The 26,584-nt window shown below is 40.8% G+C and overlaps 1 protein-coding gene across 3 annotated transcripts in view; it reads left to right on the top strand.

Annotated features, from left to right (window-relative positions):
- RALGPS1 (Ral GEF with PH domain and SH3 binding motif 1) overlaps nucleotides 1–26,584 on the top strand; it is a 185,570-nt gene that overhangs the window by 14,758 nt on the left and 144,228 nt on the right. For 2 of the 3 annotated variants that reach the window (XM_063144542.1, XM_063144540.1), the window contains exons 2-5: nucleotides 3,150–3,236; nucleotides 11,152–11,278; nucleotides 16,420–16,527; nucleotides 19,665–19,715. In XM_063144542.1, coding sequence (XP_063000612.1) covers nucleotides 11,222–11,278; nucleotides 16,420–16,527; nucleotides 19,665–19,715 — 216 coding nt within the window. In that variant the 5' untranslated portion in view covers nucleotides 3,150–3,236; nucleotides 11,152–11,221. Of the gene's footprint in view, nucleotides 1–3,149; nucleotides 3,237–11,151; nucleotides 11,279–16,419; nucleotides 16,528–19,664; nucleotides 19,716–26,584 lie in introns of those variants that run through there. The other variant, XM_063144541.1, reaches the window with a different exon arrangement.

Below are 26,584 nucleotides of genomic sequence, written 5' to 3'. Positions count from 1 at the left end.
AATTAGATTCCCTAATACTTCATTTTAGAAGTTAATGGGGAATAAACAACAGTGTACCTCAAAGTTGCTCCCTCCTTTTAATGCATTTTTTAAGCACTGAACGTGATCATTACATACTTCATTTCGTTTTATTTTCCGTTTAGCAATTATCTCATCAATATTTACTTTCATTTAAAGTTTTTGAAGTAGCCTACCTTGTCATTGGTCTCAGAGTTAAAGGATACAGAAAGCCTCCCCCCTTAATCCTATTTTATGAGGGTATAAACCCAACTTTTCTTGCGAACAGTCTCCTTCCTTCAAAACACCATGCATAGATCTCCCCATTTATTTTTAGTTACTCCTTGGGCTACCATGGCAACAGTGCATGTGGCAACAGCTTGTAGTTACTGTTTATAGATGCCTCATGCTTGACACGGAGGTGCTTCATAAAACTCCTTGCTGCATGTAATTGGCTGAAATCAATTTTAGATAACTAACATAGTAGACATTCATAATTTCTTTACATAATGTCTGCTAAGCTCAATAAGGAAAAGCCATCTTTTTAATAGTCTTCTATCCTTAGTTAGAACTCCATCTGTTGATGGTGTTAAATATTGTCAATTGTCTGTTATTAAATGCATATAAATATTGTCAGATTGATTATGTAAAAGTCAGTCTTTATTAATGACATCATGGTATCCTCTTATTCCAAAAGGCATTAGGTGGCATTTGTTGTCCAGCCCAGTAGCAGTTAGCCTGTTATTCATAGGACCACTTTAGGCTTGCTCAAGGTCTTGTACACGTTGGGTGGTTGTTTTGCCTTTTTTGTTTTTTGAACAACAGACACTTGCACCCTCCACGAGACATAATCACCTTTATTTATGCCTAAAAGCTGGCAAAACAGGAACAGAACAAACCTTTCTTGGAAAGAAGTTCTATAACCTCAGTTCCACTTATGAAAACATTGTGTCTTGAGTCACTACACCACCCAGTGCATGTTTAGAATGTGAACGAACCCAAGACAAGGCCCATGATGAAAATATTAAGGTACAGGGAGGAGCATATGGGAGAAGGGAGTCCTTGAGGTATCTTGGAACCAAAACCTTTAAAGCATTTGTTGCCAGATGTTGTTTGTGGTGTGAACAATCAGTTTAAAGAAATTCACGTGTAACTGAGTATGAGAGGATTACTTTTTCCGGAGGATGAGTTGGAGCAGCTGTTCTCAAAAGAGAACGCTGGGTTTACTGATTTTTCTTGTATGTGGTTTCTAGGAATGGGGCCCGCTATCAGCATTGGCCGGTTTGTCTGTAATGTTCTCCTTTCATTGCAAGCCGAAAAAGCGCCAAAATATGCTTTATGCCCTGAATGATGAAATATTATTGATCAATTCACACTGGATTAATTTATAAACAAAACACAGGCTTATACAGCAGCCATGAACTATTCACATGACCATTGGTCCCTGTAAATTAATTTTCCAGGAAGTAGGTTGACTGGAAAAAAGTTTAATCTGATTAATAATTAACCATACTTATTTTTTACCCATTCATTCGTAACTAGGAGAAAACATTTCAGTATACTCCTATTTGGCAACCCATTTAAGCAGCATTAGATAAAAAGGTTTTACTCAAAGAAGTTTGGCTTAACTATATTCTATATAAAACTGAATATGGATAATGAGAGAGTATATTTTGGTAATAACAGTGATATAGCATCTTTTTTATGATGGATTACCAAATTTAACAAAATTAACTGAGCAATTCTTTCATGTTTACTTTGAGGTAAGTCCCACAGTGGTCAATGGCACTTAATCCTAGGAAAGTGTGCATAGGATTGCAGACTAAAGAAGCCTAATTACTCCTAATGTAGGGGTAGGAAACATGTGCCCTGCAGATGTTATGAAAGTGCAACTTCCATCATTGTTAACCATTAGCTATGCTGGCTAGGGTTGATGGGAATTGCAGTCCAACAATATCTGGAGGGCCACAGGTTGTTGACTCCTGTGCAAAGCAAATCCAGCTGGTCAGTGCTGACTAGATTGGGGCCAAAATGAGTCCACTGAGAAACATGAGGACAGTATCAGCATGTTCAGGGGAACCCTAGGATTTGCAGAAGTACAAAAACATATTTTAAAAAGAAAATATAACCCCAACCCCAAAATTTGAATGAGGAATGAACATAGTCACTAGCCACAGAATTATGAGTATCAGTTGGCAAACAAAGATAGAAAATTGGGGCAGAGAGCATGGAGGACATGGCTGGAATCCAGTACAGGAGCACTTCTGTTTGGAAGTGAATATACACTACAACATTTTGTTGTAGGTCCCATTTGTAATAATAAGCAAGAATAAAGGAAAAAAAGGAACCTCTTGTGCAAGCACTGAGTCATTACTGACTCTTGGAGGGACGCCAGCTTTCACTGACGTTTTCTTGGCAGGCCTTATAGCAGGGTGGTTTGCCGTTGCCTTCCCTGGCCATTATTACCTTTCCCCCAGCTAACTGGGTACTCATTTTACCGACCTCGGGAGGATGGAAGGCTGAGTGGACCCGAGCCGACTGCCTGAGAACCAGCTTCCGCTGGGATCGAACTCAGGCCGTGGGGAGAGTTTCCGCTGCAGAAACTGCTGCTTTGCCGCTCTGCGCCACACAATGCTTAAGCAAGAATAAACAAAATATTTAATCCTCAGCAATATATTGGCAGGAAGGATAGACTTGATAAGTGGTGGCTGGCAGCAGAGAGGGTTGGGAGGGTGGAAGATGGGCCGCTGGCAGAGGGGCCAAAGGATCACCAAGGAGAAACAAAGGCAGAGGAGACAGTCCCTTTCTCCACGTCCAGAAGGCTGTACTTCTGTGCCGTGTGCTGTGGTATACTAGGTGCACCTAGGCAAGCTATGTGATAAAAAGAGCTAGGCCTTTATTGGAGTTTAGTGACAGTTACATTCTGTTAACTTTTCATATTGCTTTTTCTTAATAACACTGTGGTTCAAATGTGTCGCAACTGCCAAGTCCTAACTACTCCTGTGATTCAGTAAAAAGCTCTATATTTAGAATGTGCGCAAATCTGCTTTCTGTTTACAGTGAATACCTGTTTCTTATTTCTTGGAAGTTTGTAATATAAGAAATATAAATGAACATTTTGTTTTGTTATATTTTTATTTGCCTTTTTTCAGAAACATCTACTCCTGAGATATGAGCTGCAATGTCCCACTTGTGTTTGACTCTTGGTACTTAAAACTGGAAAGGAAAATACATTATGGGTAAGTTAATCTGCTTCCACGTTATCATTAAAGGGAAAATATAAAGAGATTGATTGAAGTGTGGCAACATTGTACAGAGGGGTTTAGAGGATCTTATTGAACTAAAACTGTCAAAGCTTGACATGAGATTGCAAGGTAAAAATCTGAACAATATCTAACATATTAAGACAGTAAATCTTCATAGGGAAATATATGTTTTTATATTTTCTTAGTCACTGTCAAAAAGGCTTCTATGCTTTTATATTAGAAGTACCCTTCAGCTGGAGACATTTCAGAAGCTTTTGGATCCCAGTTGCTGTTGTTTTCCTAACAGGGGCAAGGAAACTTATGTGCCCAGAGGGCAAGCTTCAACTGGGATCCAAAAGCTTCTGGAACTTCTCCATCTGAAGTGTGCTTCCGGTGTAAGCCTTTTTGAAAGTGATTAACAGAACATAAAGACATACATTTCCCTGTAAAGATTTACTGCGTTAATAGTGGCACACCAGAAGCATGCCTGCAGCGAAAAGGGCATACTCACTGCCCTTAAGCGCTGATTCACTCACCACCACCAATTTGCTCATTTGCTACTCCCCCATTGTTCTGCTCACCCCATATTCAAACACATCTCTCTGCGCAGAGAAAGGGCTGTGTTTTTTTTCTCTGTGCCAAGAGAAAACGGAGGCCTTAGCTAGACCTAAGGTTTATCCCGGGATCATCCTGGGGTCATCCCTGTTCATTTAAATGACACACAGGATATCCCGGGAGCAGGCAGGGACAACCCTGGGATAAACCTTAGGTCTAGCTAAGGCCAGAGTGATCTGGCCATGAAGGAAGCAGTTAGGCCCATTTTTTTCCACAGCAAGACTGCTCTCCTTTCTCTACGCATGGAGAAAGAGGCTGCCCTTTTTTCAGCACAGAGAGAAAGGAGAGCAATCTAGCTATGGAGAAAGAGACCGGATCTCTTCCTCCATTGCTAGATCACCTTTCTCTTTGATGGGAGAAAAGGATCAGAAACGTGTGGCTATTCAGCTGGCGATGCTGACCATCAATGATGGGAGTAGAGGTCCATCAACACATGGAGGGTCACACATTCCCAAACCCTGCCAAAAGTCATTGTCAATAATGTATTACTTTAGGAAAATTTGTTCTTTATGCAGTTTGTCTCCCAGGCAATCACGAGCTTGAAGCCTTTGGAGAATGACTAAAATTGAATCTGAGAACATTGAAGTTGAAAAGCATTGCAAGGCACATTTTCTGTTTTATTATGAATGGATGCTTATAGTATTGGTTCTAGATCAGTGGTTCCCAAAGTGGGCGGTACTGCCCCCTTGGGGGCGGTGGGATTGCATAGGGGGGCGCTAAGAGGCAAGGGAACGCTAAAAGGCAAAGGGGCGGCAGGGGGCGCTCGAGGTGGTCTTTTCTGAGAAGCGCCTCTCCAGAAGGTCTTAAAACCCAGGGACATTTTTATGGGAGAAGGTAGTTTGGTCCCAAGCCATATAGGGGAAGAATCCACACATGTTTTAATACCATTTAAGAAGAGTCCTTTTAACGGTGAATTGAAATGTTTCAAAAGCACCAAAACGCTAATGAAGAGACATACCCTGCTTGGTGTGCCCTGCCACGCCGGCTGCAAAACAGAGGCGTTCACTCTCTTTTCCCTCCCTCCCTTGGCAAGCCTACAGTGGGTGCTTCGGATTTTGAATAAATATTCAATTAATTGTTACTGTTTAAAATTTTATTGTTATTATCTTCCTTAGTGGGTCGTTGAAAACCGCTATTCTGAATAATGATTTTTATAGTGTAGGGTAGGGGGCACTGGGCATGAGTTTGTGGAACCAAGGGGGCAGTGACCTGAAAAAGTTTGGGAACCACTGTTCTAGATTATATTAACAACTGTTTTCTGCATATTATTTGCTTTCCAGCATTTCTGTTAGACAATCACTAGGTGGCACTGCTGAACAAGGCATGGTTTTAGGAACGTGCTTTTTGTAGCTTGCGGCAAGATTAATGTTGTAAAATCTGGCAAATATCTGCAGGAACATTTGTTTATCAGGGTTCTCATGTTTTGAAGAGTGCTCAAATTTATTTCATTTTTTTATTTATTTAAAACATTTCTTGGCCGCCTTTCAGGGCAGAAGCCGTCACAAGGTGGCTTACAACCATAATTAATTTGTAAATTATATTTTCAATTAATTTGTAAATATTTACTATTTTTTTACTGACAACCTTAGTGATTTTGATTTCCAGAGGGTAGCTGTGTTGGTCTGTTGCAGCAGAAACAATTGCATTCTCCTTATTGGTCTGTGACTGTAATAAATCATTCATTCAATTAAATTCTCACTGCCACCAGCACCACAGTATTTCATTTCATTTATTTATTGGAAGCATTTTTATGCCACTCCTCAGCCAAAAGGGCTCCCAGAGTGGCTTCCAGAGACAGTCTCTGCTTTCTGGCTTACAATCTAAAAAGACGTGATGCGCAAGGAAAAGCGAATGGGGAGGGAAGAGGGGAAAGATTAATATTTTAGCAGGGCAGGCCCTGCTTTCCCTCTCATCTTCCTCTGCACAGCCTGCTGGAAAGGCTGCTTGTGGTGACAGTTGAGAGAGGAGAAGCCTTCATAGGAGGAGTCTTCAGCAGGGCTGGTAGTGTATATAAACCTGAAACCCGCCATAGCACTCCATGGATCTGAAGAAATGGATTGTAGTCCATAGAAGCTTATGCCAGAATATTTTTTTGGTCTTTAGGATCCCACAAGACTCTTGTTAGTGTTTTTGATATTACGTCTGTTCTAGGAATTAGTAGGGAGGGGGAAAAAACTCTTCCTATCAATTTCTGCACACGGTGCATAATTTTATACACTTCTATCATGTTCCCTGCTTACTTGCCATTTTTCTAAGCTAGAAAGCCCCAAATGTAACTTTTCCTCATAGGGGAATTGCTCCAGCTCCTTGAACATTTTGCACCCTTCCTGCACTCTTTCTGCTTCTACAATATTCTTTTTGAGGTGTGACAATCAGAACTGTACATAGTATTCTTAGTATGGTCTCACCCTAGATTCGTATAAAGGCATCATGATTTTAGAAGTTATATTTTCTGTTTCTTTCCTAATGATTCCAAACATGGAATTTGTCTTTCTCAGCAGCTGCACTCTGGATCAGTATCCAGCAATACGACAATGGAACCAATTACCTAGAGAGGTGGTGGGCTCTCCCACACTAGAGTCATTCAAGAGGCAACTGGACAACCACCTGTCAGGGATGTTTAGGGTGGATTCCTGCATTGAGCAGGGGGTTGGACTCGATGGCCTTGTAGGCCCCTTCCAACTCTGCTATTCTATGATTCTATGAGTGCTCTCATTGCGCTATCAACCACAACTGTGTGATCCATTTCCTGATCAGTCACCACTAGGTCAGAACCGATCAGGGTATATGTGAAGATAGCATTTTTTTGCCCATAGTGTTCTTTTCATTTGCTTCCATTTAAATGCAGTTACCATTTTAATGCCCATTCTCCCAGTTTGGAGAGATAATTTCGGAGCTCTTCACAATCCCTTTTTGTTTTACCACCCTAAGTAATTTACTGCTGTCCACAAACTTAGTCATGTTACTAGTCAGCTGTAAGTCCAGAACACACAAGCCTGAGGATTAGTCCTTTTTCACAGCTGGATTTTTTTCCCCTGCTACAGACTAACAAGGTCACTTCTCTGGAATCTGTTAACAGGAACACACTTATTAATTATGCTCCAGTTGTTCCAGATGTTATAAATAGCCTTTCAATTTAACTATAAAATTTCTTGTTTCCTGAAAAGGTTTTGACTACATTTTTATGGAGCCACGTATAGAACATTCAGGCTGTGATCAGATGTTTACTGACACGCTATTAAAGATACTGAGGAGGAAGAAGTGATGTCAGGGCCCATTGTTCATTTGAGCCTGCCACCTTGTTTTTTGAGCCAGAGAATCCTGCTCTTTTAGGGACTATTTCACCACCTTTGCTCTTGAAGAAGATCCACCTAATTAATTGTGTGTTGCCTGAAAAACACAATTTAAAAGGGCACATTTTAAGCACTTGTGGCATATGCATTTTAGTACTGGCATTTTTCCAAAGGAACTTCCTGTCAGGATTCTGGTGTTGAACTCTTTCTTTTAAGCAATCTGCTGAGTATTAGAGAAAATACGTTGTTTCTGTTACAACTGGTATACTCATTATGGTTTCAGTGATGCTTCCTTGTATAATTTCATTAGCTTACGTTTAGCACTGAAAGCCAAAATTCAATCTGGACTTGATGCAAGGTCACATATGGAATTTTCTTGTACTTTCATGAGAGCATTATTTGAACCCTCACTCACCAAAAATTCAATCATGAGGCGGACAGAGGAGAGACAAGGGAATACTTAGGGAATATAATACAAAAGCCATATTTTTAAGTTCTTCCGCTTCATTGGCTCATTTGCAACAGCAATTTCATGTACACTCATATATAATGATATATCAAGAGCCTTCCATGTGCTTGCCCCATCTCTTCAGTGCTTACATCACAATACAAATCTTTCTCTGCCTGTACCCTTCACTCCTCCAGCCTTATCACTCAGCCATCTGAAAGTTTCCTGGTTCCTCAAATGACTCTGCCCTTTCTCCTTTGCTGCCCTTTATGCCTGGAACTGCCTTTCAGAACACCTGCATGATGTCATTTCTCTCCTTTAACACCCACATTTCCCATGAAGCCTTTGGCATAGCTCTCTAGCTTCACACTTTACCGAAGCTTACTCTAAATGTGTGTTACTGAAACAAAGGCATATTTTTTTCCCATTTGCTGCTGCCTCCAGTTCCTTTCCCCGTCCTCTGTTGTCTCTCCTGTGTTGAATTTTATTTATTTAAACATTTACATACAGCTCTTCAACATTAGTTTTGCAGATAAATTGCACATAAAAATAAAACAAAGAATGTTAGATTCTCAGGGCAGGAGCCTGTCTTTTTACATTTTGTAAAATGTGGGGGATTAGCTAGGGAAAGGGTGAACAGGTAGCATAAAAAAAGGAGAAAAGTCTAGAAACCTTTTATTTCTCTGAAATACTAAATTCTTCCTCTTTTTCTTTGCTACTTTTCAGACAGTTATTGTATCTCAAAATATTTCACATTAGTCAAAGGCAAGACATACAAAGGCAGAGGTGTAGAGGGAAAAGAGAGGTCAATTTTTCAAGGCCAGACCAAGTTGTGAGCTATAAGCAGGTATTTGGGCCAGGCTGATAATCCATGCTGGTGTTCTTGCTAGCAGTTGGTGGCAATTCAGCCAGTGAAAGGGACCAGAGTGTTCTTGCCCCTTACTACTTTCTGTGGTCTGAGGTTTGAGACCAGTGTTTGAGACCAGTGTTCTTTCTGGAAGGGGAAGTGAGCTTCCTGCAACTTTGCCTTCTCTGTCCAATGGATAGGCCAAGTTTGGTAACCACCTTGGCTGGATGTTATTCCTGGGAAGCGAGGGATTTCACCTCCCATTGGGCCTTTATCCCCTGGCTGAGGACAGAAGCCATAGTGTGCTTCCCTTTGGCTCTCCAGTTACTGTTTGTGTGTTTTAAAACAAATATTTACAGTTTTAATAAATATTTACAAATTCACATTTTAAAGAATCAGAATGTTACCATGTATCCTCAACAACAGTGTTGGACTGGGTGTCGGGAGAGCCGGGTTCTAGTCCCCACTCGGTCATGGAAACCCACTGGGTGACTTTGGGCCAGTCACAGACTCTCAGCCCAACCCACCTCACAGGGTTGTTGTTGTGAGGATAAAGTGGAGAGATGGAGGAGGATTATGTACGCTGCCTTGGGTTCCTTAAGAGGAAAAAAAGCAGGATATAAATGTAAATAAATAAATAAAAAATAATCATGCACATACCTAAGCGACACAGAATCTTTAGTCAAACATCACAGTGTACCACAGGAGTACTTGGGGTACCAAGATGGGGAAAAAGCAATAGATAGCCAGAAATCAGAGTCATCAAATAGACGGGTTATTGCAAAATAGAAATGGCAATTACTTGTATAGTATTCAAATAACACTGGCAATTGTGGAGTTAAATCAAGAGAGAAAGAGATATGGCAGGGGAAAGGACTGGTGAGACAGAGCAGCATGCAAGCTTTTTTGGAAAGGCAGGAGGGGAGAGGGTGGATACCTAATAAGGAAATAGGAAGTCACTTGGTATCTGATGCACAAAGGATTTTATTGGGTTGGAGATAGAGATCAGAACGTAAATAACTTGGTCTGCATAGACACGGGTAACTGCTCTTAAGGTTGGGGAGAAAGAATGTTAGGGAGAGAAAAGGTTGCAGCACAGATACTACCTTTTACTTAGTGAAGGGGTACAAAGAGATCTTCTTCAGGGCGTTGCTCTGATCCAGTAGTTTGTCTTTTGGACTAGTGCACCAGGATTGTATGGGTTGTTCTTTGTGAATTCTTGCTAGGCTAGATGCCCTAACATGCATTGAAAATAACGTGTAGGTTGCTTTCGGTAAAGAACCAAAGAAAAGTCTGTGTTGGAGTGGGGTGAGGTTGAGGGTAGGCCAGGCCTTTTTAAGTCCCCCTTGAACCTGGTATGGTGTGAAACTTAAATAAAATAAAACTCATCTTCTCCTTGAACCCTCCAAAACAGTTCAGTCGTATCTGCAGTCAGTGGAAAAGCTTTAGTTTTATTGGGGCCTTCCTTGACTCACAGGGTGTACCTTCCTCAGGATGCAGCCTGTTCTTTGGGTTCCATGGCAGCTGAGGTATTCACATGGGGAACTACTATGGCACTCATAATCCAGTGCCACTTGGGTCTTATGGCTGTGACAACATCGTTAATGTGGTACGCCCACTTGCATGTTGCAGAACTGGGTCTCCCACAACTTCGATACCGACCAGGACACCCACCACACCAGGCTTTGATTATCCTCAGGCATAAGAAATTCATTGCACTGCTGGACAGTACAAGACCACCTTGTGCAAGGCTGCCGTTCCTTCAGCCCTCTCCTTCCCATGTGGTGACTATGATCGTATCTCTTGGGATGGGGTGTTCAGTGGGTTGAGCCATTCGAATGAGAAAGATACTTAGAAAGGATATTGATGCCTTTTTATTTTTTGGACTTTCCAACAGTAATACTGTGGTAAATGTGAGATGAATCTGTGGCATTTCAATGGACTGAGACTGTTGTAACATGAATATACTGTAAATTATGGACATCTTGTCTGCAGTGCCAAAAAGCAATGGGATTCCATGCTTTAGGAGGGGCTTTAGGAGTGTCAGAGGTTGGGATAGGTTTCCAGTTAGTCAAAACAAGTGAAGCACCATGGTCTCGATCCAAAACTGGGCTGTGCATGCTTGCAGAAGAGTAGGAAAAACAGTCTATTATTAGGGAAATGTTTGGTCCTTTGCTTTTCCACTACGGTGTACCAAGGCAAGGGAGAAAACTTCCATAGAGATTAACCCAGAATGGCTCGGCAATAGACTGGTGGATGGTGATAGATATTCTGCTTCCTTCAGTCTAAGTGTGGTGTAGTGGTTAGAGTGTTGGACTAAGAATCGGGAGGTCCAGGTTCTAGTCCCCACTCGGCCATGGAAGGGGAGTCTATAGTGATTGAACAGGCCTCCCTCCATGTTCTTTTAATTCCTATGTGAACACATAAAAGTCCTACTTCAGCCAATTTTGGGGAATGTGGAACTTAAGGAAGCAGGTGGCTTCTAAATTATGTAGGACTCAAGCTGTGTGTAGCTTTATAGGTCAGTATAGTTATATTTCCCAATACGTATTGACTATAAAATGTGTTAGCATGGTACTCTGGCACAACTGATACATGGTACGGTTTGCAAATTATTTTTTTCATTTCTCCTCAATAATGATGTTTGTGTTCCCTATTGGTCGCTTCTTTTAAATCAGTTTCTCATAAAATATATTTGCCTTGCAGCAGTTCTCCATTCATCATATTGTGTCACAAGCGGTGGCTGAGCTGAGGTTTCCTGCATCCTAAGGAGAGTATGTATAAAAGGAATGGCCTCATGGCCAACGTGACAGTGACCTCCGCCACTCCAGAGGTACCCATTTTATGCTTGCTTTTGTTTTGTTACTACTAAAGCAAACAGATGTTGCAGCTTATCCTGGCATTCCTTATAAGCCTTTCTGCCGTTGATTTGGCCAGACTATTTATCGAAGAACTAGTATAATGCTTAAAATGATTAAGTTCTCTCTGGAAATTATAGTTCTGCCTTTTATAAAGTCCTTCCAAGTTTTCTTTATATACCTATATGAATATATCTCACCTTCCAGGATTTCTTACATAAAAGCTACGGTTTGGGGCCAGGTTGAACTATCACCCAACTAATAATGCTTTCAGTACACTGCTAGGCAAGCCCAATAAGACAAATAAAATATAAATAGTACATGGGCTGGGTTCCTAAGTGTATTCTTTCAAGAGAGTCGGCCATTCAGTGGTAGCTTACTTTGCATGGAGAGGATCCCAGGTTAATTCTTTGTATCTCCAGTGAAAATGGTCAGGTACTAAGTAATGGAAAAGACTTCTGCCTAAGATGCTTAAAAACTGTTGCCAGCCAGAGGAAATAATACAGGGCTAGATGTAGTGCAAAGCACCATCTAGTACAAAGCACCATCCTATGTTGCTGTAGTTTCCGAGGAGGCAGTTCAACTTGTGAGGGCTGGGAATCGTGCGGTGGGAACTGAGTAAGTTGCCAAGTGTGGGCAGGTCCCTACCGACTATATTTTAGACATATAATTTGCTGTTTGGTTATTTAGTGTTCAGGATTAGTGATCTGGCAGAGGATATGAAAGAAACAGAGAGTGTGAGAGGATTTCATCCCATTACAGTTAGGTGGTTGAGCTCTCTTCTATTTAGTTCTGTGCTGCTTGTCCAGTCTGTAGCTGTTGGTCAGCTTCATGCCAGAGCTGCTAGCCAGCCATTTTCAGCATTCGGGCAAGGAGCCACTCCGGACAGACACTTGCAAGATCCCACAAGAAAAGGTGGGGAATTGTTGGAAGTGCAGGGATATGAATCAGTGGTCCCTAAAGATGATAGTACCTTTTGTCTAAAGTATAAAGAGAGGCCACCAGTGAGGGAGGAAGCAGCAGCCAGGCACCTCTCCACCGTGCCTGAGTCCAGCTCCAGCTGAGAGCCCCCTCCCTTCTGCTACTTACTGTCTCTGGAGAGGCCACCAGTGAGGGAGGAAGCAGCAGCCAGGCACCTCTCCACCGTGCCTAGGTCCAGCTCCAGCTGAGAGCCCCCTCCCTCCTGCTACCAACTCCTGCTGAACTTTGCAACTAAGATTGTAGTGCCTGAATTTGCTTTCCTTTCCCCCCTCCTCCTCCTCCTCCCTCCCAATCCCCTTTCCTTTTGTGTCATGTCTTTTAGATTGTAAGCCTGTGGGCAGGGACTGTCAAGAAATACTTTTGTAAGCCGCTGTGAGAGCCTTTTTTGGCTGAATGGCGGCATAAAAATCCTTAAATAAATAAATAAATAAATAAATAAAAATAGGTTAGGGAATGGTAGTCTTCTACAAGAACTCATCCTGCATTAGTTGGCTCTAGGTGAGGCACTGTCATGAAATATGTTCCCACTAAAATCTCAACCATACATTTCAGCTGATGGACCAGTTCCACACTACTTACTGTGTTTGATATTAAAGGTCTTCCATAAGTCCTCTGAGTGTGCAGAACCACTACCTTATATTTTGGTGGCCCTGTTGCACATTCTTAATATAGGGAATGATATTACAAATGGGCCTTTTTACAAATCTGTCTAATAGGTCTCTGTATGCTACTCCATTGAGTAGACTTTTTATTGCTTTCCAACTTTAATTCTATTTATTAATTTATATATTAAACTTTATATTCTGCTTTTCTAAGCAAAACACTGACTTGTGTCAGATGATGATGTTTTAAATAAAAACAGCCAAATAATATAAATATAATCAAATAATAAACAATAAAAACCGCAGCGACAGAAGAGCAAAAAAAAAACAGCATAAGAAAACTATTTCAAAAAGAAGTCTTGCCAAAGTAATTCAGCAATAATAAATGGAGCCCCTTTAACACAGGGCCAACTATCCTCAGAGCAAAGAACAGAACAATGAAAAGGAATAAAGAAATAGTATCCCCTTAAGTAAAAGTTGCCATAACAACGTATTCCGAGCCATTTCACCTTTTATCAAACATCACAATATTGTTTACAAACACACCCACCCATGAGATTGTGTTTGGGGGCTGCTATTTCCTAAATTCCCAACCATAAATTAGCAAGGGAGCTATACATTTTGGGGATTGTATCACAAATTTGGTCTCCAAACAGTCAGTCCTCATCTGTTTTCTCAGTATAGGTCAAAAGAGGCCAAATGGAAATCCAAAATTCATTACTCCTCAAAGGATGAAAGCCCCCAAACACTTCTGTCCTGCAAGTTCTCCCACTATAGGCTAAGGAGATGCCAAAAGGAAGACGATCCAAGATCTCAATCCAGCCTTTCAAGAAAGTATCCAGTTTATTCTTCCAATGGAGATTTAACCAGAACCAAGAAGTGGACCTTTGCCCACAGCAGTCCAGCCCCCCTCCACCCCCAGCCCCAATACTCCAGCTTCTGGAAGTGGCTACACTACATCATTGGGCTACATTTTTTTAAAGTGAGATTTCCCAAACTTGGAAATTGGAAACAATAATACAAGGTTATGAAAATGCCTTTTATTGAGCCTCGCTCACTTCAGATTTTTGTGGGAAAGTCGTACGGAGTTACTGGAATTTACAGTGGGTATAAATCAGTAACTAAACTGAAAAATCAACAACAGAAGCGTTCTGGTCAGATTTGAACAATGCCAGTTCAATCCAGTAATCTAGCACTGTACAATACAGGTCTTGAAATATAAAGTCCCTGTGTTGCAAACTTTTGCATTAGGTAAGAAATCAAGACTGACAGTTTTGTCGTTAGGATTTCTACCATAACCCCAAATTGCAAGAACTTACTTACTTGCCTGCTTTTTTTGGCATCTTATATAGTCACTGTATTGAAAGGTTACAGTAAATTGTAATGTCCCCAGAAAGCCTCTCACTTTCAGAAAATTACTTCATGATTAAGGCTTTAGGTTCAGATTCAGAAGACCTAAGGTATAATTCTGATTTTGCCTTCATCTTAGTATGTGGCTTCGAATGGCAGATCAGTAAAATGATCACTTGTACCAGTTACTTAAAGAAAAGGTTCAAATCATAAAGACGTTTCTATTTAACACCATAGAGAATGAGCTGTGCCAATCCTTACATTTATCTAAAAACAATACCCCTTTCACATTTTTATTATTTAGTTCCAAATTTTATTCTCACAGCTGTTTTAATTATTTACTGAGCGGTCAGCATTCACAAGCGTATTTGCCTGGAAGTAAGTCCCACTGAGTTTAGTAGGAATCATTCCTTCATAAATCTGTTTATGGTTACAGTTGTAGCTTTCTAACCCGTGACCAGTAACTACAGGACTTTGACCACATATCCCAACCCAACATCTAGTTCTGCCCTTACTTATATTACCTTTGCAAATAGTTGTGAAATAGGTCACCGGTAACTCTCTCACCCTATCCCAGCTGCCATCACTGCCCACCTGTTCATGATCTGTCCTGTCCTGTCACTAGCATGCTGATTGTCTCAACCATTTATGCTTGAATAGCTCCAAAAGCTCTGAATATTGCTATTGTGACTGTACGTACTTTCCGTCCTAACCTTAAAGAGACACTGTTGCGGAAGGACTACAGCCAGGGACCTCCAATGTGGGCACCAATATCATTACTATTATTTTATGCCGCCCCGTAACTGAACCTCTCTGGGCAGTTTACAACAATTCATAAAAATACAAAATACATCAAGATAAAAACATTCTAAAAATGTTAACATAGAAAAATTAAAACAATGTAAAGGGCTAAAACAATTTGAATAAACATTATGCCTCTCTCGGCATCCCCCCGATTTTCATTTGATGTTTTAATTATTATTTTAATGGGGAGGCTGGCATGCTACAACTCTAGAGTCAAGGCGTCCTCAGTGGTACCCACGAATGGGTTCCCCAACGTGGTGCTTGCAGGCACCCAATTCCCACCCCCCATTTTTTGAATATATATACACAAATTTTGTATGACATGCATAAAACTTTCTAGCAATTATATATGGGTTTCAACAAAAACAGACCAAATTTACAAATAAGTATTCATTTGAACGTAGTGTCTATATGCCATATTTTCAAATGTTGAAAGTATTATATTGAAGGTGTGTGTTTATCCTTCCAATGTTGTAATATCATTCTTTTAGCTGTCAAAAAGGTGCAGAGAATCTATTTACACTGATCATGTCTTAATTTCCATGAAGTAGGTAAATAATTTAATATTCACTGATGTACACACACTTTTAAAGACTGTTCGAGTACAACATCTATCTGTGTAATAACCTCCTCCCAGAAAGGAGCAGCCTACTGGACATTGCCAAAACATATGTTTAAAATAAGCATTAACTGTATTGCACCACCAGCAATTAACCAAATTAGACAATCCCTTATTAAAGAGCCATTGTGGTGTCCAATAGACATAAATGATTTTTTTTTCTGAATAAAATACAACTTAAGGGCCATAGATGCAACAGGCAGACACCAAAGTGGTGATCCACTGATTAGGCATTTGGTGATGATGCCAACAGCATGGTTTCAAATTCCCACGTGCCCATGGATCCAGAAAGGATTGGGATACCTGCTATAGTAACTACAGGGTTATCGCTGCTGCCTTCCTAACTTTAGAGGGCAAGAACAGGCAGTTGGACTGGTGTTCTTTTTACAGCTGAGGAAAGAATGCAGCAGTTGGCAGTAAAAGCAAGTAGAATTTGTTACTCGTCTGCTCACCTAGTCAGGAGTTTAGAACCTTCCTAAAATAGAGGCTTTAAAGAGCCACTGCTGTAGGAAATCATATGGATGTGTATCCTAAACCTTATCTTGGAAGTTATACATATTTTCTCTTGCATTAGCCAATATCAGCAGATCCACACCAAAAGAACCAACTTGAAAATCCTTTGTTTAAAAACACACACCAAGATTAGTAAACAGTAAAGTGACATGAGGCTCAACGTTACTTTTTTTATTTGTGGATGTAACCTTTAACTAATCTGTTGATAAACTTCTGCTTCAACTTATTTTATCCCTTCTTTTCATAGGGCAGTAGCAGTTCTGACTCTCTGGAAGGACGGAGTTCAGATTATGCCCATAAAAGCTATGATGCAGTTGTATTTGATGTATTGAAAGTAACTCCAGAGGAGTTTGCAGTAAGTAAAATGATTTGTTTTAAATTCATGCTAATATTGTTAACATTATTATAACAAGTTCTCTTTCAAATTTCCGTAATAAATTGGCTTCCAACAACTTTTGCTGGGGCTTTTCTTAATTATGCATCAAGGATTTAATTCTCCACAAACAATTGCATAGCAACTATTGATTGCTTCAATAGAGGCTACACTGTGATACAGCCACAGCACTAGGTTCAACTACACTTTTAAAGATGTGAATTAGAAATGCAGAATGTTTATTTTTTTAAGTATTTTTATCCTATTTCTCAGCCAAAACAGGCTCCCAGAGTGGCTTACAATCAATCAGTAAGCAAGACAATCTTGGCCCGCAGACTTGCAACATGACTCACAAGGAAAATGGGGTGGGGAGGGAAGAGGAAAAAAATTAAGTAGGCTTTCAGCAGCAGTGGTGTGGCTCTGCTTACATAGAATCATAGAATAGCAGAGTTGGAAGGGGCCTACAAGGCCATCGAGTCCAACCCCCTGCTCAATGCAGGAATCCACCCTAAAGCATCCCTGACAGATGGTTGTCCAGCTGCCTCTTGAATGCCTCTAGTGTCGGAGAGCCCACAACCTCCCTAGGTAGCTGATTCCACCGTCGCACTGCTCTAACAGTCAGGAAGTTTTTCCTGATGTCCAGCCGGAATCTGGCTTCCTTTAACTTGAGCCCGTTATTCCGTGTCCTGCACTCTGGGAGGATCGAGAAGAGATCCTGGCCCTCCTCTGTGTGACAACCTTTTAAGTATTTGAAGAGTGCTATCATGTCTCCCCTCAATCTTCTCTTCTCCAGGCTAAACATGCCCAGTTCTTCCAGTCTCTCTTCATAGGGCTTTGTTTCCAGACCCCTGATCATCCTGGTTGCCCTCCTCTGAACACGCTCCAGCTTGTCTGCATCCTTCTTGAATTGTGGAGCCCAGAACTGGACGCAGTACTCTAGATGAGGCCTAACCAGGGCCGAATAGAGAGGAACCAGGACCTCCCGTGATTTGGAAGCTATACTTCTATTAATGCAGCCCAAAATAGCATTTGCCTTTCTTGCAGCCATATCGCACTGTTGGCTCATCTCCTTGCGGGGGGTGGGATAGATCAACTGGAGCAGTCCCTGATATTCCTTTTGCCTGTTGCTATCTCCCTCACTCCATCTTCTTTCCCACAGGGCTGTTTAAATTAATTAGCCTGGGGTGGGGGCAGTTCAATTGGAGCAGGCCCCAAATGTTTCCTTTGCTTGCTCCTCTCTCTCTCAGTTACTGGTGAGGTGACAGCAGTATGCCACCGTTGGCTGCATTTTCTCCCTTTTTTACCTTTCTTTCAGGCATTTAAGCAATTTTGTAAAGACAACATTACTTTTATTCATATTAACACCTAGATTGCTCTGCTGCTTTGGTTTTTACAACCAATTTTAAAAAGTAGGAACTCTCTGACTGATCTGATACACAGCAAGGTGTTTGGCAGAGAGAATGTGACTTGATTGGGATGATACTTCACTCACCGAGAATAAGAAAGGGGAGTTTACTTTTATAAACCATCTCAAATTAAGTTAAATGAGACTTATCAGTAGAAAAAGTACACAGGAAAAGAAGAATTTCTTCAAATCCAAAAATAAATCCAAATCAACCCTAAATTAAGGAATGTATTTGAGTAGACCTTACCTCAGTTGCCCATGTGCTAATAACATCTCGGGAGGAGCCATAGCTCAGGGTAGAGCACATGCTTTGCATGTGTAAGGTCTCGGGTTTGATTTATGAAACCTCCAGGTAGGGCAGGAAAAACGTCTACCTGAAATTCTGGAGAGCTTCTGTCAGTCAGTATTGACAACACTGGGTTAGATGGACCAATGGTCTGACTTGTTAAAAAGTAAATTCCTATGTTCCTAACATCCAGACTAAGCTGTTGTAATGTGCTGTACGGGGCAGCCTTTTATGATGGTTTGGAAACTTCATCTGGTACAAAATATAGCTGCTGTGATATAGATAGGACCAAGTCAATTGGAAATATGAGACATCAATATTGTACCAGACGCACTGGTTGCCAGTGCATGCCCAGGCCTGATTCTGAATGTTGATATTCACCTTTAAAGCCCTAAACAGTTTGGGGTCAGGTTGTTTGAAGGACCACTTTCATCTGTGCAAATCTACCATATGAACTTGGAAAACAACATCCGAGACCTTCTTGTGAGCCTACCAGTGAGAACGTAAAAAGTGCCATGCTGGATCAGACCAAGGGTCCATCTAGTCCGGCACTCTGTTCGCACAGTGGCTAAGCAGCCATCGGCCAGGGATGAACAAGCAGGACATGGTGCAACAGCACCCTCCTGCCCATGTTCCCCAGCAACCGGTGCACACAGGCTTATTGCCTCTAGCAAAGGATAGCACACAACCATCAGGGCTAGTAGCCATGGATAGCCTTCGCTTCCAGGAATTCATCCAACCCCCTTTTAAAGCCATCCAGATTGGTGGCCATCACTACATCTTGTGGTAGTGAGTTAGGTTGGCAGGCACAAGGGACAGGACATTTTTGGCCATGGTCCTACATCTGTAGAATCTCCATTGAAATGTGTATGGCCCCATCTGTTCAGGCTTTCAAATGGGTTCTGAAGACCCATTTTTGGAGCCGCTTTCTATTAGACAGATATTGGGTGCTTCTGTTTTAAACTCATTTTACATTAGCTAGAAATGTGTGGTTTCATGGTGTTTTATGGTGATTGATGATATTTTGATGCGTGTGTTTTATTTCGTTGATGCAATGTGTTTTATATATTGGAAAGAATATTATATTTAAAGAAGGGACATGTAATCCCTTTCCCATCTGTGACCATGCCCATAGATGCTTGTAGACATTCATTGTTTAGACTGGTGAATGGTTTGGGAGAGGGGTGCTATTAAAGTCAGTAAGATCGCTTTTTTAAAAAGTTTGAAAAGTGATTGACTTTAATAGCACACTACATTGCAACCACCTATGGATTTGTGTCTATTACTAACTTTCTGGAATATTATGTTTACACCACCCATGGCCTGTATACCATTAGAATATTCTGCCTTGGGTAAAAATATATTGGATTAGCCCAGAATGATATATTTGTACATTTATCATTGTTCTTTCTCTAACTTTTGTCATAGAGTCAGATTACATTGATGGATATGCCAGTATTTAAAGCTATACAGCCAGAGGTATGTGTCATTACATTAACCGTCAATGCTTGTAATACATGTTGGGAGGACAAAAATGGCTAACTCGATAACTTTATGTGTATTTCAAGGAAAATGAACTGTTATTGTAAGTCCCAAACTGTACCTAGTACTCCACACCAAGATACCTGTATCAAAGGTGTATGTGCAATGTGACTATTTTTACTCTCAGTGGAAAATGCAAGCAGTGTTTCTCAGAAGACTGGGTTCCCTGTGATTACCATAAACAGACATTCCTGCTTTTGATTACTCTTCAGAATGTAGCTACAATCTTTTCTTCTGGTTGACCAGAGATTCACTTAAAACCTCCCCCCGTCACCCTGCTCCATGAAATCAGGTCTCCTTCTGTTGCTATGATGATTATGTGACATATTCATTTTCTTTGTGCTATCGGCTCCTATGATGATTTTTTAAAAAGGTGCACTTAGGACACAATCCTCTATTAGATCCACCCTGGGTATTTGTAAGCCTCCAAACTCAGAGGCTTACTGGGTATCCAAAACATGCTCCTCCTGCTCTGAATTTTAGCTAAATCAACATTTTCGTCCGTCTAGTGGAGGCTTTGGGGAGGGGGAGGGCTGGAGGCCGAGGGAGGGCTGGAGATATGGCGTTAAGTCATCCTTTCCCTCCCCACCCACAGTCACACACCCTTTCTCTCCTTCCGAGCTTGCGTTTGTGAGCTCATACAGGCAGGCAGCTTAGATCTCTCTGTGCCAGCTGTGAGGGAGAGGGCAGAGGCAAGAAGCTCTGTCTATGTTCTTGGCCCTGGGAATCTGAAAAATCCTATGGCCCCTCAGATGCTGTCTAGGGGGCCATAGAATTGCTTCATTAACCAATCATAACTTTTTGAATTTATTCACAAACGCCCTCCCTAAATTACAAGAGAAACCCAGTCCTGAGAACTTAGCTTCTCCTCTCACTATTTTCTCTTCCCCCTTAAATAAAGCATGACAGGCAATGATGGAAACAGGATGGAGCCAAGGACCACAACAGGATTTGTGGGAGCCATAGTAGAGTTCGACACTGCTTGTTCCTGTCCCCTTTACCACTATGAAATATTCTTGTTGAAAATATCCTGTGCTTGCTGCTGCTGCTGCTGCTGCTATAGGAATTAACATCCCACTTCCAACCTTAAATAACTTCCCCCTAATTTCAGGTTTACAGTCATTTGTTTTGCATCAGATTAAGGGCTGTGTATGTGTAGTAATAGTTCCATGAGCAAATAGGAGCTTTGGGGGCGATTTTCAGGAAGAGAATGTTGCCAGAGGAGCTGGGGCTGGGGTGGGCGGAGGGTGTAATCTCTCCTTCCTCCATCCTACAGCTTAAAAGGTTAAAAAAAAGAATTCTAAGCATCAGAGGGCCATAGGGTCAGTATGCTGTCTTGTAAAATGTACACAATGGCTGCCTTGTCACTTAGAGTAGCAAATTATCAAACCTGCATATCCAGGTATAAAGGTTTTTTGTTGTAGGAAATAGCTGCTTCCGTCTTTCAGCACTTGCTGCATTACAAATGGGAATTCACTCAACTGTTTCTGCATAGACCTTTCATTTGGCCAAACAGCAGATTAATACCTCCCAGCATATGGCCAATTACAGTTACTGGGACTGGGCAGCTGTGTGGCGGAAAATCATCATGGAGTGCTGGGTACTTACCATCATCTGGGTTGGGCGTATGATAAACCAGGGGTGGCCATTACCTAGCTGACGGGCTGCATGTGGCCCACTGAGCCTTTTTTGCAGCCCCCACTGCTGCTTCCAAATTTGCTGCAGGCATTTGGTTGGGCAGCAGACGAAAAGAGCTGATTGTCTCTTTATTTTAATAAAAAACAAGCTGTGGTTTGGGCAGCAGAGCAGCACAGCAGGGAAAACAGAAAGAGAGAAAGAAATCAGCCCTTTTTGCTGCCATGCTGCCCAATTTCAGTGGCATATTTGGGGGGGGGCAGGAGTGCGGTCGTTCCAGGTGGGGAAATTGGCCTCCTGAGACCTAGAAATTGCCCACACCTGCGAAAGACAGACTTGCCATGCCACCAACCCATCTCTTCCTTCAGAGGAAGAGATAGCAGCAGCCTTCTGAAACAAGGCAATGGAGCCAATGGCGGTTGGTCTGAAGTGAGGGGGTTCTACTCAGATTAATGTACCAAATCCTAGAACAGCCTTTCCCAACTTGATGCCCTCCAGATCTTTTGGACTACAACCCAAATCATCCTAGCCAGCATAATCTTTTCCACCTTAGTCAGAGCATCACCCTCCTAGTCTTCTCTAAGGTATCCACGCCTTTGGAGACCTCGTTACATATCCCGGACATTCATTGGGTACTGGCATTTATCTGGACAGAAGTGAGACCTTCACAAAGACCCAGCAATAAATATAAACCCACCATGTTGCTCTGTGGTCTCAGCCCTTTTCATTTGTCCACCACTATTGGCTGGATGTCTGAGCCAGGACAGATGCCTCTTTTGGAGGTAAGCTTGATATTCTTCTCATATAGGGAACTAGAAGAGACTATGAAGGAGGAGAACAAGATAGTTACCTGTACTGTAGTTCTCCAAGTGATCATCTGTGTTTTCCTATTCCACCGCAGGTGCCATTGCACTGCCTTGTTTCTGTTTTTAAAGCTACTGTGTTACTTGGAATTTTTTACTGAGCTGGAAGGTAGGAGCCCACTTTATCATGTGAATGGGAAGCAGGGCAACTGTCAAAACTCTACCTTTAAAAGGTTCCGTTAAATACGCTCAGAGCAGGTGCAGAACCTATATGTGTGACTGCATATGAGTACTAAACACACACACACAGTTACAGATAAGCAATCCATCCTTTCAGAAGTCAAAATACTGAAAACACATCCCTTCTAGGAAGCCATGTAGACACTGAGTTAAAGCTTGGCAGAAGGCAAGGAAAACTTTGAAATCTTGCAAATGTTGTAATATATAGCTGTCTTATTCCCCTATGAATATGAGAAGTGACTAATTTTGTCAGTCTGGTGAATGCAGTTAGAGCTCTGATATATAATTGCTTACATATGTACTTGAACACATAGCATGTGCACCGTGTCCTAGGACCAATTAGACCTCAGCTGATGATGTTGTCTCGCTTGATAAACTGATTAATTAAAAGAAACTTTAATTATTTATATACAATTTATTCTGTAAGGACAAAATTCATGTTCTTTTATCCTCATACAGTATATTTGATCTGAGCAATGAACTAATTTTTTAGCTTTATTTTCGGCTAAAATTTTATTGAAAAGTTTATTTTAAAAATAACCTCCCTATACCATTTTCTTCCTCCCCATCCCACTCCTCTTCTACATGCAATTTTATATGATAAATAATGTTTTAAATTTGTTCTAAAAACGTGTAAAATATGTCATATAGAACATCTCTGGTTTATGGCTACAAATCACATTGTTATTGCCCTTCTTTTTTTGTCTAATTGTAACTGTATTTCTTAGGCCTTAGCTAGACCTAAGGTTTATCCCGGGATCGTCCCTGCCTGTTCCCGGGATATCCTGTGTGTCATTTACATGAACAGGGATGACCCCAGGACAATCCCGGGATAAACCTTAGGTCTAGCTAAGGCCTTAGTCAGCTACACTCAGTAAGACAGGCTTAGTCAGGGACTTCATGAATCAGGTTTGTCTGAACATGTTGAGGAAGAAAGTAAAATCCTAGCCCCATGGGACTATGTGCATGTTTACTCACGTACTGAGATGAAAATACCATTGCTCTGATATTAGCTTTATGATTTCTTTTCAAATCACCGTGGATGACGACACACACAATACACAAGTGAAAAAGGGTATGAACTTTGATTCTGAGAACTTGCTCTTCAAAATCAGCACTGCATTTTCCACGCAAAGACCTGTTAACAAATGGCAATGGCAACCTGTTATTTGGCTCCAGTAAAAGGACTAGTAATGTTGTCATTCATTGGTCAAGAGCCATTCACTGCTTTTCCTCGCTACGCTCGTGCCATGAAATTTAAGAATAACTCAAAAAATCAGCGTGGTGCTTGACCTTTTCTAATACAAGTTTTATCCAGTGCTGAACGTACAGGCATTCCAAAGGACAAAGAGAAGTGTTGGATGTTTTACGAACTTTAATGAGTGCCGTATGTTTATAGATGTTTGTAGAGGGTTTTTAGAAAATAAAGTGAACTATATCTAGCTTGTCAAACTTGTCGTCCCCTGGGTCCTCCGCAGCCTGCTGACAGTGTTTTACAGCCCACCAGCTGCTTAATAAACCTAATTTTTGCAACTTAAATATTAGCAGATTTTGTTAGCACACATCATTGCTTTACAATCTGTTCTGAGGAGGACTGATAAAGTACAGTAAAAGTTGTAGCATATTGGGTTGCTCTAACCAGCTTAAATTTTAAAATTGTTTTCATTAATCTAGTTCAAGTGTCTTTCTGAGGATTCTGAATTCATGTTCATTAGGAGTTCTCCCCCCCTCCCCACTCACCAACTATATCTGCTCCCGATTTACTTCATTTGTGCAGACATAGCACGACTAGTTAGTCATGGCAATTCAGAGTGTTGATTTGGGTGCTACGTAAATATTTATATTAATCATTTTGTTCTGTTTTGATGAATTGGAGTGACATAATGTCATCATTTCTACATTCTCAATAAGGAAAGGTCTGGAAAGTTGGTATTTGATATTAGTTACCACAGCTGGTGTTATTTTCTAAAAATGTATGAAAATGTGACCCTCCAAAAATTATTTCTGCATTCAATACAGGTAGTGGAGACTTCAGTAAATGGAAATAGATTGTTTAATATATACTATTATTGATTATAGCCCTGTAATAGATTTCAGGAGCTAGTTACCGATTGACCATTCCATTTGCTTGGGTTGTCCTCCTTGTCCCCGCTGCCACCCCTATATTTAAAAAGAAGGAGAATGCACTTAGTGTAGTGGCTACGGTGGTGCGTAAGAGGAAAGATGCATCAACAGGAAGCCAGATGCAATTTGCAACAACTGTCAGTGGTGATTGCCACTCACTCTAGGTGAGTAGGCCAGGGGCAGGTTGTTCAGCTGATGAATTTGTGACAGACATGTTCACAGAAGTCTTTTTACACTCTCCCCCTTCCTGTGCATTAATTCAGCATAATTTATATATTTAAAGGAGACTCTTAAGATAAATTCATTTTAGATTCCAGATGCCTGGAGTGATTCTGCATGGAACATTTTACAGGAGAATTTTGAACTCCCTACAAATTGGGTTATGTAATGGGACAGCTGGTTTTCACATATGGGATAGTGGGACTGGCTGATACTTTTCTCTGGGTTTTTTGTTTGTTTGTTTAAAAGTGCGTAACTCAGTCAGAAATGTGTTGGTACATTTACATAACGGCTTGAACATTTTCCTTCTAAATAGGAAAAGGGAAGCATAAATAGATTTAACTTTTAAAATATATGGCGAGACACAGCAAAAACAGATGCTTGAGCAAATTTAGCTTCTTAAATTAACTTTTCAGTAACCTTCTAACAGAAACTTTTCCAAGTTTAGTTCCTCTGTTGACTTTCAAACACTGTGATTTACGCTTCATAAAAGAAATATGAACCAAAATATTGAAAAATCAATTTATTTATTTAATTTTATTTATAGTATTTTTATCCTGCTCCTCAGCCCCCCCCAAAAGCTCCCAGAACAGCTTACAATCAGTCAGCAAAGAAGAAAGTCCCTGCCTACAGGCCTACAGTCGGGAAAAAGTCATGACAGACTTCTTTTCTTTCTGTCATCACTAGTAAATGACATATAGAGACATATGTATCTTATATTTTATCACAATCGAAAACTGTTGGAAAAACTTTCAGAAAAGCATGAAACATATTTGAAGGTTAGAAATGAATGAGAAAAACACATAATGAGGAAGTTCACTTCCTGTCATACAGCACTGTGCCCATGGCATAAAGCCAAATATTAGTGGGAAAACCTGTTTGGTGTGGAAAACGTGTTCTGTTAAAACCTACAGTTAAAAATCAAAATGTAATGCATTTTCCAGGCACAAATATGCTTACTTTCCTGGCTTATACTTCTTGGAATTATAATTATTGCTGTTGATATTTACAGGCCTACTTTTACTATTTTTATTCCCCCACTCCACCTTTATCTCAATCTAATTCCAGTTACACTGTCATGCATAGTAGAGGTTTCTAACATTTTGTGTCACATGAACAAACACTTTCCAGGCACTTAGACCATGAGACATCTGTTTATTATGTGGGGCAAACATGAATCCTGACAGGTGTGAACTAGCACTAATAGTAACGGAAATACATTTGGAAACTTCCACTGAGAAGCGTGGGTGGAGACTGGAAGTTCATTTCCTGCTGTTCACAGAAAAACATATGGGCCTTTGGATTCCTATGCAATATTCAGTTGATCACATGCATATATAATATTTTGGAGGCAGCGGTTCGAGCTGGCTCCTTGTCTTGGGCTGTGTGGCCTCTATAGCACTTGTTATGGAAACTTGCATAACAGACTTGCTTAAAACTGTGTGGTTATAAAAAAGAGAAAGCAGTGATTTAGAGTAGATGATCTGGGTAATTCATTTCTCAGATGCTATATACGCAGGTTAAATTTGAATGCAGAGGCTATATAGGTTTGAGCTAGTAACTGAGGAATCAAGCTGTAGAACTTATTTGGTACAGCAAACAATAATGATGTGAAATTCACCTTCTTTTTTCCCTCGGCAAAAATAAAGTAACCCTTTCCATTTTGGATTGCAGTATTTTTCATGCATAGTCCTTAGGTATGCATATATGTCCAGTTTAAAACATTGTTCTTGGCTTGAGGCAAAGTCGTGATTAAAATATATGCTAATAATAAAATGGCCTCTA

Source organism: Elgaria multicarinata, chromosome 19, assembly GCF_023053635.1.
Source record: "Elgaria multicarinata webbii isolate HBS135686 ecotype San Diego chromosome 19, rElgMul1.1.pri, whole genome shotgun sequence".
Classification (NCBI taxonomy): Eukaryota; Metazoa; Chordata; class Lepidosauria; order Squamata; family Anguidae; genus Elgaria; species Elgaria multicarinata.
Note: the sequence above shows the minus strand (reverse complement) of the source record. Positions and strands in the feature narration are given on the sequence as shown.